The sequence below is a fragment of the Nicotiana tomentosiformis genome, chromosome 8, assembly GCF_000390325.3.
Source record: "Nicotiana tomentosiformis chromosome 8, ASM39032v3, whole genome shotgun sequence".
NCBI lineage: Eukaryota > Viridiplantae > Streptophyta > Magnoliopsida > Solanales > Solanaceae > Nicotiana > Nicotiana tomentosiformis.
The window spans coordinates 20953850-20969106 of NC_090819.1; the positions used below are offsets into that span (position 1 = coordinate 20953850).

The window sequence follows — 15257 nt, forward strand, 5'->3', positions numbered from 1 at the left end:
CTCATACTACACTTCTACACTTCTTGTATAAATTTTGGTGTTAGTCCCAGCAGCGTATAGTGGAGGCTTGCTCGGACACTCATTATCCGGATACTTGAGGTAGAGCTGCATGGCGTTCGTAGACCCTGAAGTCCCCTTCTTATCTTTTATACTGTTTATTTCATTCGGACAATTGTATTATCATTTCAAACACTTTTAGCAGCTCATATACTTGTAACACCATATTTTGGGTTTAGAATAGACAACGTGTATGGAATTTATTATGTATTTTAAAGTTCTGCAGCTTTATCTTCTCCTTAATCTGATTTTAAAAATTATTATTATAAATACTTGTGTAGCTAATATTGGTTTGCCTAGCAAGTGGACGTTAAGCACCATCATGACCCCGTGGTTGGGATTTCGAGCCATGACACATCTTCATGTTCGGTGTGAAATAGGATTTAGGTATCCTTGCTTATTCGTACAAGTATTGAACTAATTGAGATACAAATTAAGTCCTCATAAAGCTTTGAGATAAGTATTTATTTATGAATAATGCAATTATTTTCTTATAACAACACAATTGCTTTTGATGTAAATACAATATCTTTGATGATTTGTATTCTACTCATAAACTTTCTAGAAATGCTTTGTTCTGTAATCGTTTCTGCATCTTACAAATATCTTTAGAAGCTATAGTCATTCTTTCACGCTTTTCTTTTTAGGCCTGGAATTTCGTAAATGGTTTTGAAATCCTCAAAATCCATCTATCTTGAATCATCTTGAACTAATATATCTATATGTTATCTTCATACTCCATATAGTCCCCCTAGTGTTTGAGTTTGAAACAGGAGGATTTAAACACGGATTCTTCACATAGACTTCAGTATTCTCTTTCGTTGATCTTTCTCCTAAAGAGTTGGCCCAGGCCGCTTGGTGGACCTTATGAAGAGTGTGGCCCATGCCGGTGTATTTCCTATAGCACAAGCCGTCTCTCAGGCTCGGTAGAAGCCCAAACTCCCGCTACTCATACTCTAGAGCAGATGGCTCATGGATATTAAACTATGACAGTTCCAATAGTTGGAGCAGTTCAGCTTGTTATTGCTACACAGTCTGGGGAGGGATCTGCGATGTCAGCCGAGGGGCTGAAGAGGTTGGACAAGTTCACCAAGTTGTTTCCCACTCGCTTTGCTAGTATGACTTCTGAGGACCCCCAGTATTTCTTGGACCGTTGCCATGAGGTATTGCACAACATGGATATAGTGGAGTCCAACAGAGTTGACTTCGTAGTGTTTCAGATGCATGGATCTACCAAGAGGTAGTGGCAGGAGTATGTTTGGGGTAGACCAGCAGGTTCACCTCCTCTCACTTGGGCTCAGTTCTCACAGCTATTATTGGAGAAGTTCATCCCCTTCACTCTGAGAGAGGACTTATGCAGTCAGTTTGAGTGCCTCCTGCAGGGTAGCATGACTGTTACTCAGCATGAGACCAGATTCGTAGATTTATCCCACCATGTCGTTACCTTGATCCCTACTGAGAGGGAGAGGGTAAGAAGATTTATAGATGGCCTTACTTATGGTATCAGGATACAAATGGCCAGAGAGACTGAGGATGATATTTCTTCCACTCGAGTTGTGGAGATTGCTAGGCGTATTGAAGGGAGCCGTGTCCAGGGTAGGGAGGCAGCATCTGAGAAGAGGCCTAGTCATTTTGGTGGGTTCAGTGGTGCCTCATCTGGAGGCAGAGGTTCCTTTGGTAGAGGCCATCCTATCAGGCCAGTTCAGTCAGCGCTTTGGTAGAGGCCATCCTGCTGGTCACTCCACTAGCATGGTCATTTCATATGTGAAGGCTCAACATATGATTGAGCAGGGGTGTTTGGTGTATTTGGATTATATGCATGATTCTAATGCTGAGGTGCCTTCCATGGATTCAGTTACGGTGGTGAGAGAGTTCCAAAGGTATTTCCTACAGAGTTGTCGAGTATGCTACCCGACAGAGACATCGACTTCAACATTGACTTGATTCTAGGCACTCATCCTATTTCTATTCTACCATACCTTATGGCCCCAGTTGAGTTGAAAGAATTAAATGAACATTTGCAAGATTTTCTTGACAAAGGATTCATTAGACCTAGTGTATCGCCTTGGGGTGCACCGGTATTGTTTGTCAAAAGAAAGGACAGCGATGAGGATGTGCATAGACTATTGGTAGTTGAACAAGGTCACTATCAAGAAAAGTATCTGTTGCCGAGGATTGATGACTTATTTGACTATCTTTAGGGTGCTAAGGTGCTTTTCAAGATTGATTTGAGGTCGGGCTACCATCAGGTGAAGACTAGGGCATCAGATATCCCTAAGACAACCTTTCGGACTCGGTATGGTCACTACGAGTTCTTGGTGATGTTGTTTGGCTTGACTATTACCCCCAACAACCTTTATAGATTTGATGAACCGGGTGTTCAAGCCTTTATTGGGCACTGATTTGGTTTGAGATGTCATGAAGAAGGTGAAGTTGATTCAGGAGCGACTTCGTACAGCACAGTCTAGGCAAAAGAGTTATTCTGATAGGAGGGCTCGTGATGTGGCATTCATGGTGGGTGAGAAGGTTCTACTCAGAGTTTCACCTTTGAAGGGTGTGATGAGGTTAGGGAAGAAGGGCAAGTTGAGCCCTCAGTATATTGGTCCTTTTGATATTCTTGAGAGGGAGGGTGGGGTAGCCTATAAACTTGCTTTGCCACCCAGCTTATCAGGAGTTCACCTAGTGCTCCATGTTTTCATGTTTCGGAAGTATTATGGTGATCCGTCACATGTGTTAGATTTCAGCTCTGTGCAATTGGATAAGGATGATTTATGTTGAGGAGCCGGTGGCTATTTTAGATAGCCAAGCTCGGAAGTTGAGGTCAAAGAACATTGCATCAGTGAAGGTTCAATGGAGAGGTCAACCGGTTGAGAAGGCAACTTGGGAGACCGAGCATGATATGCGAAGCTGATATTCTCACCTTTTTGGCACTTCAAGAATCTCTCCATACTCGTTCGAGGATGAGCGTTTGTTTAAGAAGGATAGAATGTAATGGCCCGACTGGTCGTTTTGAGTATTTTAGCCCCATTTTCCCTATTTTATACTTTTCATATGTGTATTTGGGGTTATGTGACTTTCAGGGTAGGTTGGTATGGTTTCGAGGGAGTTTTGGATTGATTTGGAATATTTAGCCCCTTGGTTGGAGGCTTAAGTTATAGGAGTTGACCGGAGTTTGACTTTTATATAGATGACTCCGGAGTGGTGTTTTGACGGTTTCTATAGCTTCGTATGATAATTTTGGACTTAGGCGTATGTCCAAATTTAAATTTGGAGGTTCCTAGGTTATCTCGGCTTGAATTGGAGAAAGTTGGAAAGTTGAAGGTTTGGAAGGTTGATAGGTTTGACCAAGAATTGACTTTGTTGATATCGGGTTTGGATTTTGATTCTGGGAGTTGGAATAGGTTCTTTGTGTCATTTGGAACTTGCATGTAAAATTTGAGGTCATTCTAAGTTGATTTGATGTGGTTCGACATGGGTTTTGGAAGTTGAAAGTTCATTAGTTCATTAAGCTTGATTCATTAAGCTTGAATTGAGGTGTGATTCGTAGTTTTGATGTTGTTTGGCATGATTGAAGCCTCGAGTAGGTTTGTGTTATGTGTTGGGATTGGTTGGTGTAATTGGACAGGGTCTTGGGGGCCTCGGGGGTGTTTCGGATGGGTTTCAGACCATTTCCTCTTATTTTGGACTGTTGTTTGACTAGTATTTGGTTTCCTTCATCGAGATCGCGACTAAGGAGTCACGTTCACGGAGGGCATTTTGGCATCAGGCGTGTTTGGTTTTTGCGTTCGCGAAGTTAGGAATGCGTTCGCGGAGCTTGGGGAGGCAGTGCCATCAGGATCATGAGTAGGAAGTCGCGTTCGTGTAGAAGGAAAGGTCGACTGAGGATGGCATGCATTGTTCTTCCTGACGCGTTGTTATTCGCGATCGCATGAATGATGCCGCGTTCGCATATGCCCCATCATCTTGTGCGTCACAGTCGCGATGGTTATCTCGTGTTCACATAGGAGGGCCAGTAGTTGGGCGGAATTTTATCTTCACGATGTAGGTCCCGCGATCGCGATGTATATACCTGGGCAGACTACTAAAGTACTATAATTAGAGGGTTTTGGTTATTTTATCACTTTTTGAGTTATAGAGCTCGGATTTGGGCAATTTTGGAAAGAATATTCACGATTTGGATTGGAGTAAGTATCTTTTACTCGGATTTGTTCATTATTCATGATTCCAACCTCAATTTTAGTGTTTGATTGATGAATCTAATTATAGAAATCGGGGATTTTAGAAAAAAAATCTTTTTAAAAACATAAATTGATGATTTGAAGGTTGATTTGAGGTCAGAATTGGATGAAACACATACATTTGGACTCGTATTGGAATGAGTGTTCGGAATTTGTGAGTTTGGTCAGGTTTCGGGGTGTAAGCATGGGGTTAACCTTTTGGGTTGACTTTGCATAATTGAACCAAGATCATAGCTTTATCATTTGGGCTTGTTTCTTATGGCTTTTATTGATATTATTAAGTTGTTTTGGCTAGATTCGAGCCATCTCGAGGTTGATTTGCGCGAGAAGGGCTTCTTAGAGTATTGACTTATCTTATTTGAGGTAAGTATCTTGCCTAACTTTTTATGGGTGAAATTCCCCTTAGGATTTGGTCTTAATTGCATTATTTGTGCCGTGTGAAACGACGAGTACATAAGGTGACGAGTGTGTACATGGGCGTATGTGTTGTTTTGTGACCGAATTAGACCTTGGGCTATTAATATGCCTTGATTTTGGAGTTGTTTGTTATATGAAACATGCTTTTATTTTTTTGTTCACTCCCCGCACCCTTATGTCATTGTTATGATTCTTTTACACATTGTTGTTGAGCCATGGGCTTTATCTTGTTGTGACATTGGTATTGTTGTTGTGGTAATGTTGTAAAACATATGTACGTGTGGTGCGGGTTGATTATTGTGTTGTGATTGAGATGCGCATGCGGCGACATAAGGGTGGTGTGTATATTGATGTGCACGCGGCAAGATAAGAGGGCTTATGCACGTGGAACTATTTAGGAGAAATGTTTTAAATGTAAGGCTCACGCGATGTCACAATGGTGATTTGTGATTATGTTATGTGGTACTTAGAAGTGATTCTTGATGTTATTCTTGTGTTGGAACGGGTTGATGATTTGAATATGTCATTATTTTTCTTAAATGATTTCACTTTGTGTTTCACATAATTTGGTTAACATGTCTTGTTATCACATGCATATTCTTGTTGCAATTTATTTGTTATGCTTTCCGTTGTTAGTTTTATATTAATATTCTGCACAGGTTATTTGACTAGTGAGTGTCTTGACTTGAACCTCGTCACTGCTCCACCGAGGTTAGTCTTGATACTTATTGGGTACCAATTGTGGTGTATTCATACTACGCTTTTGCATATTTTGTGTAAATCCAGGCCTCGGAGTCACCTTCCATTGTTTTTCCTTAATATTGTTTTTTGTATGCCAAACAATGTTGTATTTCGAGATTTCTAGTGTATTCTTGGTAGAGCTTATGATTCCGCACAACCAATTTTTGGGATGTATGGTTGTTGATCATTTTCCACGATGTTATGTCAATTATCAATTTTTATTTAATATCTAAGTTATTTTATTATGTTAATCTCATTATGTGTTAGGCTTACCTAGGCTTAGGGACTAGGTGCCATCACGATCCTTAAGGTGGGATTTGAGGCCGTGACAAGTTGGTATCAGAGCTTTAGGCTCATAGGTTCTACGAGTCATAAGCAAGTTTAGTAGTCTTGTAGACCGGTATAGAGACGTCTGTACTTATCTTCGAGAGGCTATGGAACTATTAGTGTATTTCACTTTTTTCATTCCTTATCGTGCAGAATTATTTATTTCAGAAGAACCTTTGTATTTCTATTCTCTCACAGATGGTGAACACGAGCTTCAGTTACCGACAACGTTGCCCCCGGTACCGGTGTTTCTAGAGGCCGAAGCAGAGGCGGAGCACATACTGCAGCGAGGGGCTGTGCTAGGGCCGCGACTGAGGAGCCACTTGCAGCTCCGATTGGGGACCAGACACCTGTTGCTACCCCTAGACTTCAGAAAACTTTGGCACAATTTCTGATCATGTTTTGCACCTTGACTCAGGCGGGAATGATTCCAGTTGCACCAGACACTTCTCAGGCTGGGGGAGGAGCTCAGACTCCCACCGCCCATACTTTCACGCCTTGAACCTAGGCCTGGATGTAACACGGTTGTCACGACCCAAAATCAACCGTCGTGATGGCGTCTATCGTGGAACTAGGCCAGCCTCAACTCAACAACCTAACACCAACAATAATAAGTTTGAAAACGTTAACGGAAGTATTTAACATTTAAGAAAAACTGTTTAAAACAAATGAAAATCCCAAAGTGATATAATCCAGCCCAAAACCAGGGCGTCACTGAGTACATGAGCGTCTAATAACCGGGACATAGTCCACAAAAATGTCTATAGAAATAAACTCAAAAGTACAAATAAACTAAGGAAGAGAAAAATCAAGGTCTGGGAACGTGGTGCAGCTACCTCAATAATCCCTGACTCTAAATGCAAAATAATCAGCAGCCACTGCCGTGACCAGAAACGCTTGGATCTGCACACAAGGTGCAGGGAGTAACGTGAGTATACCAACTCAGTAAGTAACAAGTCCAAACTTTGGACTGAAAGGTAGTGACGAACTCAACCTCAACGAGTATGAGAGAAATAAATGCGCAGAAATATAGGCATGCTTTCAAGTCAAATAGACAGCTCAAAATAGTTTTAAAAAAAATAAGTACAAATCTGAACAGTGTAAGGTATGCAACTCAGCTATCTCTACATGCCGATGCACAGACTGTATGAAATGCACCATATGCTCCCACTCTTAAGTGTTCGACCACTCGATACTGTATATGGCCATACGGCCCAGGGAAATCCATCCCGGAACATATACAACATTGACTATGAGTCACCCAGCACCGAGGAAAAAGGGCAATCCAACCCTGTGGAGAAATCCATCTCCAGGTATCAAGTACTTCGGACAAATCCATGTCTAGGGAAATCCATCCCTCATTGCGCTCACTGGGGTGTGTTACAGACTCCGGAGGGGCTTCTACAGCCCAAGCGCTATCATAATCATCAATATAACCACTGCGGCGTGCAGCCCGATCCCATAACTATCACTCATAACCAGGCACTCGGCCTCACTCAGTCATCAACCTTTCCAGTCTCACCACGGGCTCACAATGTCATGAAAACAACCCGGAACAATGATATGATGAATCAATAAATAACTGAGACCGAGATATGATATAAAAATGCATGATCATGACTTAGTATGGAATAGTAAATGAAACTAGTGAGATGACAGCAAGAAATGATCGCTAAGGGTCCAACCAATCCTGGCACAAAGCCTAAATGTGATATCTAGCACGATCTACAGCTCAACTACTTTATCACCTGATGAAAACATGGATATCAACAGGATAGAGTCACTAAACGGTGCCATGGAATCACCCAGGTCACAATTCTCACAGTGCACTCCCGCACGCCTGTCACTTGGCATGTGCGTCACCTCAATACCAATTACATAGCATATAATTTGGGGTCTCAAACCGTCAGAACCAAGTTTGAAAATGTTACTTACCTCAAACCAAGCAAAGTCCTACTCTGGATTGCCCTTGCCTCTCAATTCGGCCTCCGACGCCTCGTATCTAACCACAAGCAATACAATCCGATCAATATAGGCTAAAGAAATCAATTCCACAAGAAAAATACCAAATTATAGCCAAAATCCAAAATTGACTCAAACCCGGCCCCCGGGCCCACGTCTCGAAATCCAACAAAAATCACAAAACCCGTAAGCCCATTTACTCACGAGTCTAGTCATACCAAATTTACCAAAATTCGACCTCAATTACCCCTCTAAAACCCCAAAGTTCACTCTCTCATTCTCAAGCCCTAAATCCTCAAATTTTCAATTCCAATCCCTAATTAAATGATGAACAAAGTCATAGATTCACGGAAATTAGACTAATACGGGTTAGAATCCCTTACCCCAACGTCCTCCTTGAAAACCTTCGAAACATTGCCTCTCTCCCAAGCTCCCCAAGTCCAAAATTAAAAATGGAAGACAAAACCTCGAGCTAGGGTTTTCTGCCCAGTTAAAAACTGCACTTGTGGTCCTAGTTCCGCACCTGCGGAACCGCATCTGCGAACCGGGCACTGCTTCTGTGGAAATTCATTAAAAGCCTGACTCCGCTCCTGCGATCACTTGACTGCATCTGTGTTCATCGCAGATGCGGGACCCAGGCCACACCTGCGATAGATCTGTGCATTTGTGCCTCCCAAACCGCTTTTGCGACCATCACAGATGCGGGATTTCTATCGCACTTGCGGTCTAAGCCCAAGTCTCCCTTAGCCGCACCTGCAGCTCTTCCTTTACTCCTGCAGCCTCGCACCTGCGGTTCCAACTCCGCAGGTGCGGAAGACACCAGAACCAGCAGCTTCAGCTGCATTTCATCAACTCCAATTATTCCGTTGACCACCTGGAATCACCCCGAGGCCTTCGGGACGTCAACCAAACATACCAACAAGTCATATGACCCCCTACGAACATAATTGAACCTTCGAATCACCCAAAATAACATCAAAACACGAAATTACCCTCGGATTCAAGCCTAGAAACTTCTAAACTTCCAAATTCCACAACCGACGCCGAAACCTATCAAACCACGTCCGAATGACCTCAAATTTTACACACACGTGAAAAATGACACCACGAACCTACTCCAACTACTGAAAATCCATTCCGACGCCGATATCAAAATTTCCACTACCGACCAAAATCGCCAAATTTTTAACTTTCGACAATTCAAGCCTAATTATCCTACGGACCTCCAAATCACATTCCGGACTCCTAAGTCCACAATCACCTAATGAAGCTAACGGAACCATAAAAATTCAAATCCGAGATCGTTTACACATAAGTCAATATTCGATTGACTTTTCCAACTTATGCTTCTAAAAAAGAGACTAAGCTAGCGTTTGGCCATAGATTCCCAAATTTATTCTGAAAAATCTGATTTGGGTGAAATTTGGTTTGAAGATGAAAATGTGTTTGAACATCTGTTTTGGGTGAAGTTTGGTTTGGAAAAACATGAAACATGACTTATACCCACAAGTTCTAAATACTATCACAAATACCCAACAGTACCATTATCAATAACATTCATTATATTATCGCAAACCATAGTCCTGAACATAAATAAATTTAATACAAAATTATCATTTTTATAATGAACTACATGATACACTATCAGATGACCGAGAAGACGAAGCAACATCGTTACAAAATAATAAATGGTAGGCTCTTTTATAAAATACAAAAGTTTGGGATAATTGTTTAAAAATATAATAGTGATATTTTGGCCCAAAACCAGCGATTGAGCTGGTTTTGGGATTTGGGACTTGGGATTTGGCCAAAATGTAGGCAAAATCTATGGCCAAACATGTGTGTGCCAAATAAAAGCCAAGTTTATTTTGGCAAAATCTATGGCCAAACGGGCCCTAAGTGTCTCAATTCACTCTGAAACCACTCCGGACTCGAACCAACTAACCCTATATATCACAATATAGCTGAAGAACACAAAAAGAAGTAGAAATGGGGGAAACGGGGCTATAACTCTCGAAATGACCGGCCGGGTCGTTACATCTTCCCCCTCTTAAATAAATGTTCATCCTCGAACGAGTCTAGAAACATACCTGGAGCCTCAAATATGTGTGGATATCTGCTCCGCATCTCCCGCTCGGTCTCCCAGGTGGCCTCCTCCACATGTTGACCTCTCCACTGCACCTTCACTGAAGCTATATCCTTTGACCTCAACTTCTGAACCTGCCGCTCCAAAATGGCCACCTACATCATAAGTCATATCACTATCCAAATGAACCGTGTTCTAGTCCAAAACATGGGACGGATCGCCAATATTCTTCCGGAGCATAGAAACGTGAAATACTGGATGCACACTCGACAAGCTGGGTGGCAAGGCAAGCTTATAAGCCACATCTCCTAACCTCTGAAGCACCTCAAAAGGCCCAACGAACCGGTGTCTCAACTTGCCCCTCTTACCAAACCTCATAACACCCTTCATGGGTGATACCTTCAGCAAAACCTTCTCTCCGACCATGAAAGACACATCACGGACCTTCCTGTCCGCATAGCTCTTCTGCCTAGACTGCGTCATGTGAAGCCGCTCCTGAAACAATTTCACCTTGTCTAATGCATCCTGGACAAAGCCCGTCCCCAAGAGCCTAGCGTCACCCGGCTCAAACCATCTTACTGGAGATCTACACCTCCTTCCATATAAAGTCTTGTACGGAGCCATTTGAATGCTCGACTGATAACTGTTGTTATATGAAAACTACGCAAGTGGCAGAAATTGGTACCCTGAACCCCCAAAATTGATGGCACAAACGCGTAGCATGTCCTCCAATATCTGAATAATGCGCTCAGACTGTCCGTCCATCTGAGGATGAAAGGTTGTGCTCAACTCAACCTGAGTACCCAACTCTCGCTGCACGGCCCTCCAAAACTGCGATGTAAACTGAGTGCCCCTATCTGAAATGATGGAAACTGGGACACCATGCAGGCGAACAATCTCTCTAATATAAATCTCAGCCAACCGCTCTGAAGAGTAAGTAGTACCAACTGGAATGAAGTGCCTGGACTTGGTCAGCCGATCCATAATAACCCAAATAGCATTGAACTTCCTCGAAGTCCGTGGGAACCCAACTACGAAGTCCATGGTGATTTGCTCCCACTTCCACTCTGGGATCTCTAACCTCTGAAGCAAACCACCCGGTCTCTGATGTTTATACGTAACCTGCTGACAGTTGAGACACCGAACCACAAACCCAACTATATCCTTCTTCATCCGCCTCCACCAATAGTGTTGTCTCAAATTCTGGTACATCTTCGCGGCACCCGGATGGATGGAATACCGCAAGCGGTGGGCCTCCTCAAGAATCAACTCCCGAAGTCCATCCACATTGGGTACACATATCCAGCCATGCATCCTCAACACGCCATCATCACCAATAATCACATCTCTAGCATCACCTCGCTGAACCCTGTCCTAAAGAATGAGCAGGTGGGGGTCATCATACTGACGCTCCCTGATACAGTCATAAAGAAAGACCTGGAGACCACACAAGCCAATACCCGACTCGGCTCCGAAATATCCAATCTGACAAGCTGGCCAGCTAAGTCCTGAACATCCAATGCCAAAGGCCTCTCTGCTGCTGGAAGATATGCTAAACTCTCCAAACTCTCCGCCTGGTGACTCAAAGCATCAGCCACCATATTAGTCTTCCCCGAACGGTAAAAAATAGCGATATCATAGTCCTTGAGAAGCTCCAACCATCTCCGCTGGTGCAAATTAAGATCCTTCTGCTTGAACATGTGCTGCAAACTCCGGTGATCAATATAGATCTCACAATGAATCCCATACAAATAGTGCCGCCAAATCTTTAAGGCATGCACAATAGCTGCTAACTCAAGGTCATGGATAGGATAGTTCTTCTCATGAGTCTTCAACTGGCGCGAGGCATAGGCAATCACCCTACTCTCTTGCATCAGAACACATCCAATACCTATCCTCGAAGCATCATAATACACGGTGTAAGAACCTGAAGCTGACGGCAGAACTAGAACTGGAGTTGTGGTCAAAGCAGTCTTGAGCTTCTGGAAGCTCTCCTCACACACATCCGACCACCTGAATGGAGCACCCTTTTGGGTCAATTTGGTCAAGGGCGACGTAATAGATGAAAATTCCTCCACAAAGCGATGGTAATAGCCCGCCAAACCAAGGAAGCTCCTAATCTCCATGGATGAGAACGGTCCATGCCAACTCTGCACCACTTCTATCTTCTTCGGATCCACCTGAATACCCTTATTGGACACCACGTGCCCCAAGAATGCTATGAACCGAGCCAAAACTTACACTTGGAGAACTTTGCATAAAGCTTCTCCTCCCTCAATCTCTGAAATACAATCCTCAGATGCTGAGCATGTTCCTCCTGGCTACGAGAGTACACCAGGATGTCATCAATTTATATAATAATGAATGAGTCCAAATAGGGCTGGAATACACTATTCATCAAATGCATGAACGTTGCTGGGGCATGGGTCAACTCAAAAGACATCACTAAGAACTTATGATGGCCATATCGGGTCCTGAAAGTTGTCTTAAGAATATTCGAATCCCGAATCTGCAGCTGGTGATACCTAGACCTCAAATCGATCTTGGAGAACACCCTCGCTCCCTGAAGCTGGTCAAATAGATCATCAATACGAGGCAAATGATACTTGTTCTTGACTATGACCTTGTTTAACTGCCTGTAATCAATGCACATCCTTATGGAACCATCTTTCTTCTTCACAAATAGGACCAGTGCACCCCAAGGTGACACACTAGGCCGAATAAACCCCTTATCAAGGAGTTCCTGAAGCTGTCCTTTCAGCTGCTTCAACTCCGCCGGTGCCATACGATACGGTGAGATAGAAATGGGCTAAGTGCCCGGCACCAAATCAATACCAAAGTCAATATCCCAGTCAGGCGGCATGCCCGGCAAGTCTGCAAAAAACACATCCGGAAAATCACGTACCACCGGAACAGAATCAATGGTAAGGATCTCTGCACTAACATCCCTCACAAAAGCTAAATAGGATAGATAACCCTTCTCAACCATACGCTGAGCCTTCAAATATGAAATCACCCTACTAGGTACATAGTCTATAGAATCGCTCAACTCAACCCTCGGAAACCCGGTATCGCCAACATCACGATCTTAGCGTGACAATCTAGAATAACATGACATGGAGACAGCCAATCCATACCCAATATCACATCAAAATCAACCATACTGAGTAGTAAAAGGTCCACTCGGGTCTCCAGACCCCCAATAGTCACCACACAGGACCTATATACATGGTCCACAACAATAGTATCTCCCACAGGAGTAGATACATGAATAGATGAGACTAAGGACTCATGAGGCATATCCAGAAAATGAGCGAAATACGAGGAAACATATGAATAAGTGGACCCAGGGTCAAATAATACTGAGGCATCTCGGTGGCAAACCGAAATAATACCTGTAATCACAGCATCTGAAGCCATGGCATCTGGTCTAGCTGGGAGGGCATAGAAACAGGCCTGGCCGCCCCCTGATCGGCCTTCCCTTCTCGGTCGGCCACTAGCTGACTGAGCTCCACCCCTAGCTGGCTGGGCGGGTGGTGAAGGAACTGGTGCTGAAGTCGAAGGCTTACTCCTTTGCTGAGATGAACCTCCTATCAGGCAGGGACAAAACCTCTTGATATGACCCAAATCCCCACACTTAAAGAAACCTCTACCGGCCACTAGGGACTGAAGGGAACCCCGAGCACTGGAATAACTACTAGAAGGTCCTAACATAGATGAACCCTGAGATGATGGTGCATGCGACGAACTCTGAGCTGGTAGCGCACCGAATGATGTCTGGCCCTACTGATAACCATAGGGGCCATGACCGGATGATGCACCTCGGTGCACTGGGCAAGCCATCTGATCATGATTAAAAGGACGACCTCTACCGTGCTGTAATTGACCCCCAGCAAGAGCACCACTAAATCCCCCTGTCCACGAGGCCTTATGGCCTCCCTATTGACCCACTCCTGACTGCGAACCATCTCAATCTGCCGAGCAATATCAACAACCTCATCAAAAGTAGCATCAGACACTCTCTTTCTCTGGTCATAAGCAATCACAGCTGATAAGTGAGGCCATCTATAAATCTCCTGATTCTCTCCCTATCTGTGGGAACCAACCAGATAGCATGACGGGCCAACTCCGAGAATCGCATCTCATACTGCGTCACAGACATATCACCCTAACGAAGCTGCTCAAACTGCCTACGCAACTCCTCTCTACGGGACTGAGGCACGAACTTTTCCAGAAATATAACGGAGAATTGCTGCCAAGTAAGGGGTGATGCGCCGACCGGCCTACGCCTCTGGTAAGCCTCCCACCAACTGAAGGCAGCCCTAGAGAACTGGAAAGTAGTGAATGATACCCCACTGGTCTCCAGAATTCCTGTTGTATGGAGTATCCTCTAACACCTATCCAAGAAACCCTGTACATCCTCACCCTCTGCACCACTGAAAGATGGAGGATGGAGTCTCCCAAACCTCTCCAATCTACATTGCTCATCATCAGGAATAGCAGGAACCACATAGTCATAAACAGCTGCAACCGGCTGGGCTGGTGGCACCCTCGGTATTTAGAATCCATGTACCACCTGCTCTGGTGTGCGGGCAGCGGGAGTCTAAGCACCTCTCCTGGCCTGAGAAATGATTGCTACGGTCGAAACAGAGACCGCCTGAGCAAGACTGGTACACACGGTCAGAATCTGAGCTAAGGCCTCCTGAAGGCCTGGAATCACAATAGGCACAGGTGGTGCCTGAGCTGGTGCATCAACAACTAGAATCTGGTCCTGATCTGGGGTAACTGGTGGAACTGCAGGTACTGCCCCAGCTACTGTGCGGGTTGCACCTATGCCCCTACCGCGGCCTCTACAGCGCCCTCGGCCTCTCGCGACCCTGGCTGGTGGTACTGGTGGTGGTCCATCCTGCCTGGTAGTACGAGTCCTTACCATCTGTGAGAGAATGAAACAACAGATGTTTGGTTACTAGAATCAACAGTTTCGCACGACAAGAATTCAAGAATGTGGAGTTTCCTAAGGGTTCTACAACCTCTCGAGATAAGTACAGACGTCTCCATACCGATCCGAAAGACTCTACTAAACCCGCTCATGAATCGTGAGACCTATGTAACCTAGGCTCTGCTACTAACTTGTCACGACCCAAAATCAACTATCGTGATGGCGTCTATCGTGGAACTAGGCCAGCCTCAACTCAACAAACCAACACCAACAACAATAAGTTTGAAAACGTTAACGGAAGCATTTAACATTAAAGAAAAACTGTTTAAAACATATGAAAATCCCAAAGTGATACAATCCAGCCCAAAACCAGGGAGTCACTGAGTACATGAGCGTCTAATAACCGGGACATAGTCCACAAAAGTGTCTATAGAAATAAACTCAAAAGTACAAATAAACTAAGGAAGATAAAAATCAAGGTCCGCGAATG

General features: G+C 44.1%; 1 protein-coding gene across 1 annotated transcript; it reads left to right on the forward strand.

Moving 5' to 3' along the window:
* The first annotated feature begins 1043 nt into the window (after positions 1-1043).
* LOC138897159 (uncharacterized) lies at positions 1044-1778 on the forward strand. The gene is made up of 2 exons (XM_070183117.1): positions 1044-1220; positions 1440-1778. The coding sequence occupies exons 1-2, from the start codon at positions 1044-1046 to the stop codon at positions 1776-1778; spliced, it is 516 nt and encodes a 171-aa protein (XP_070039218.1).
* The last annotated feature ends 13479 nt before the right edge of the window (positions 1779-15257 follow it).

Bases quoted from the DNA above. Each gene is read 5' to 3' on its own strand.
- LOC138897159 (XM_070183117.1), top strand. From the start codon at position 1,044: ATGACAGTTCCAATAGTTGGAGCAGTTCAGCTTGTTATTGCTACACAG. The intron at 1,221-1,439 runs GTATTGCACAAC...TGCCTCCTGCAG, and splicing joins TCTTGGACCGTTGCCATGAG to GGTAGCATGACTGTTACTCA.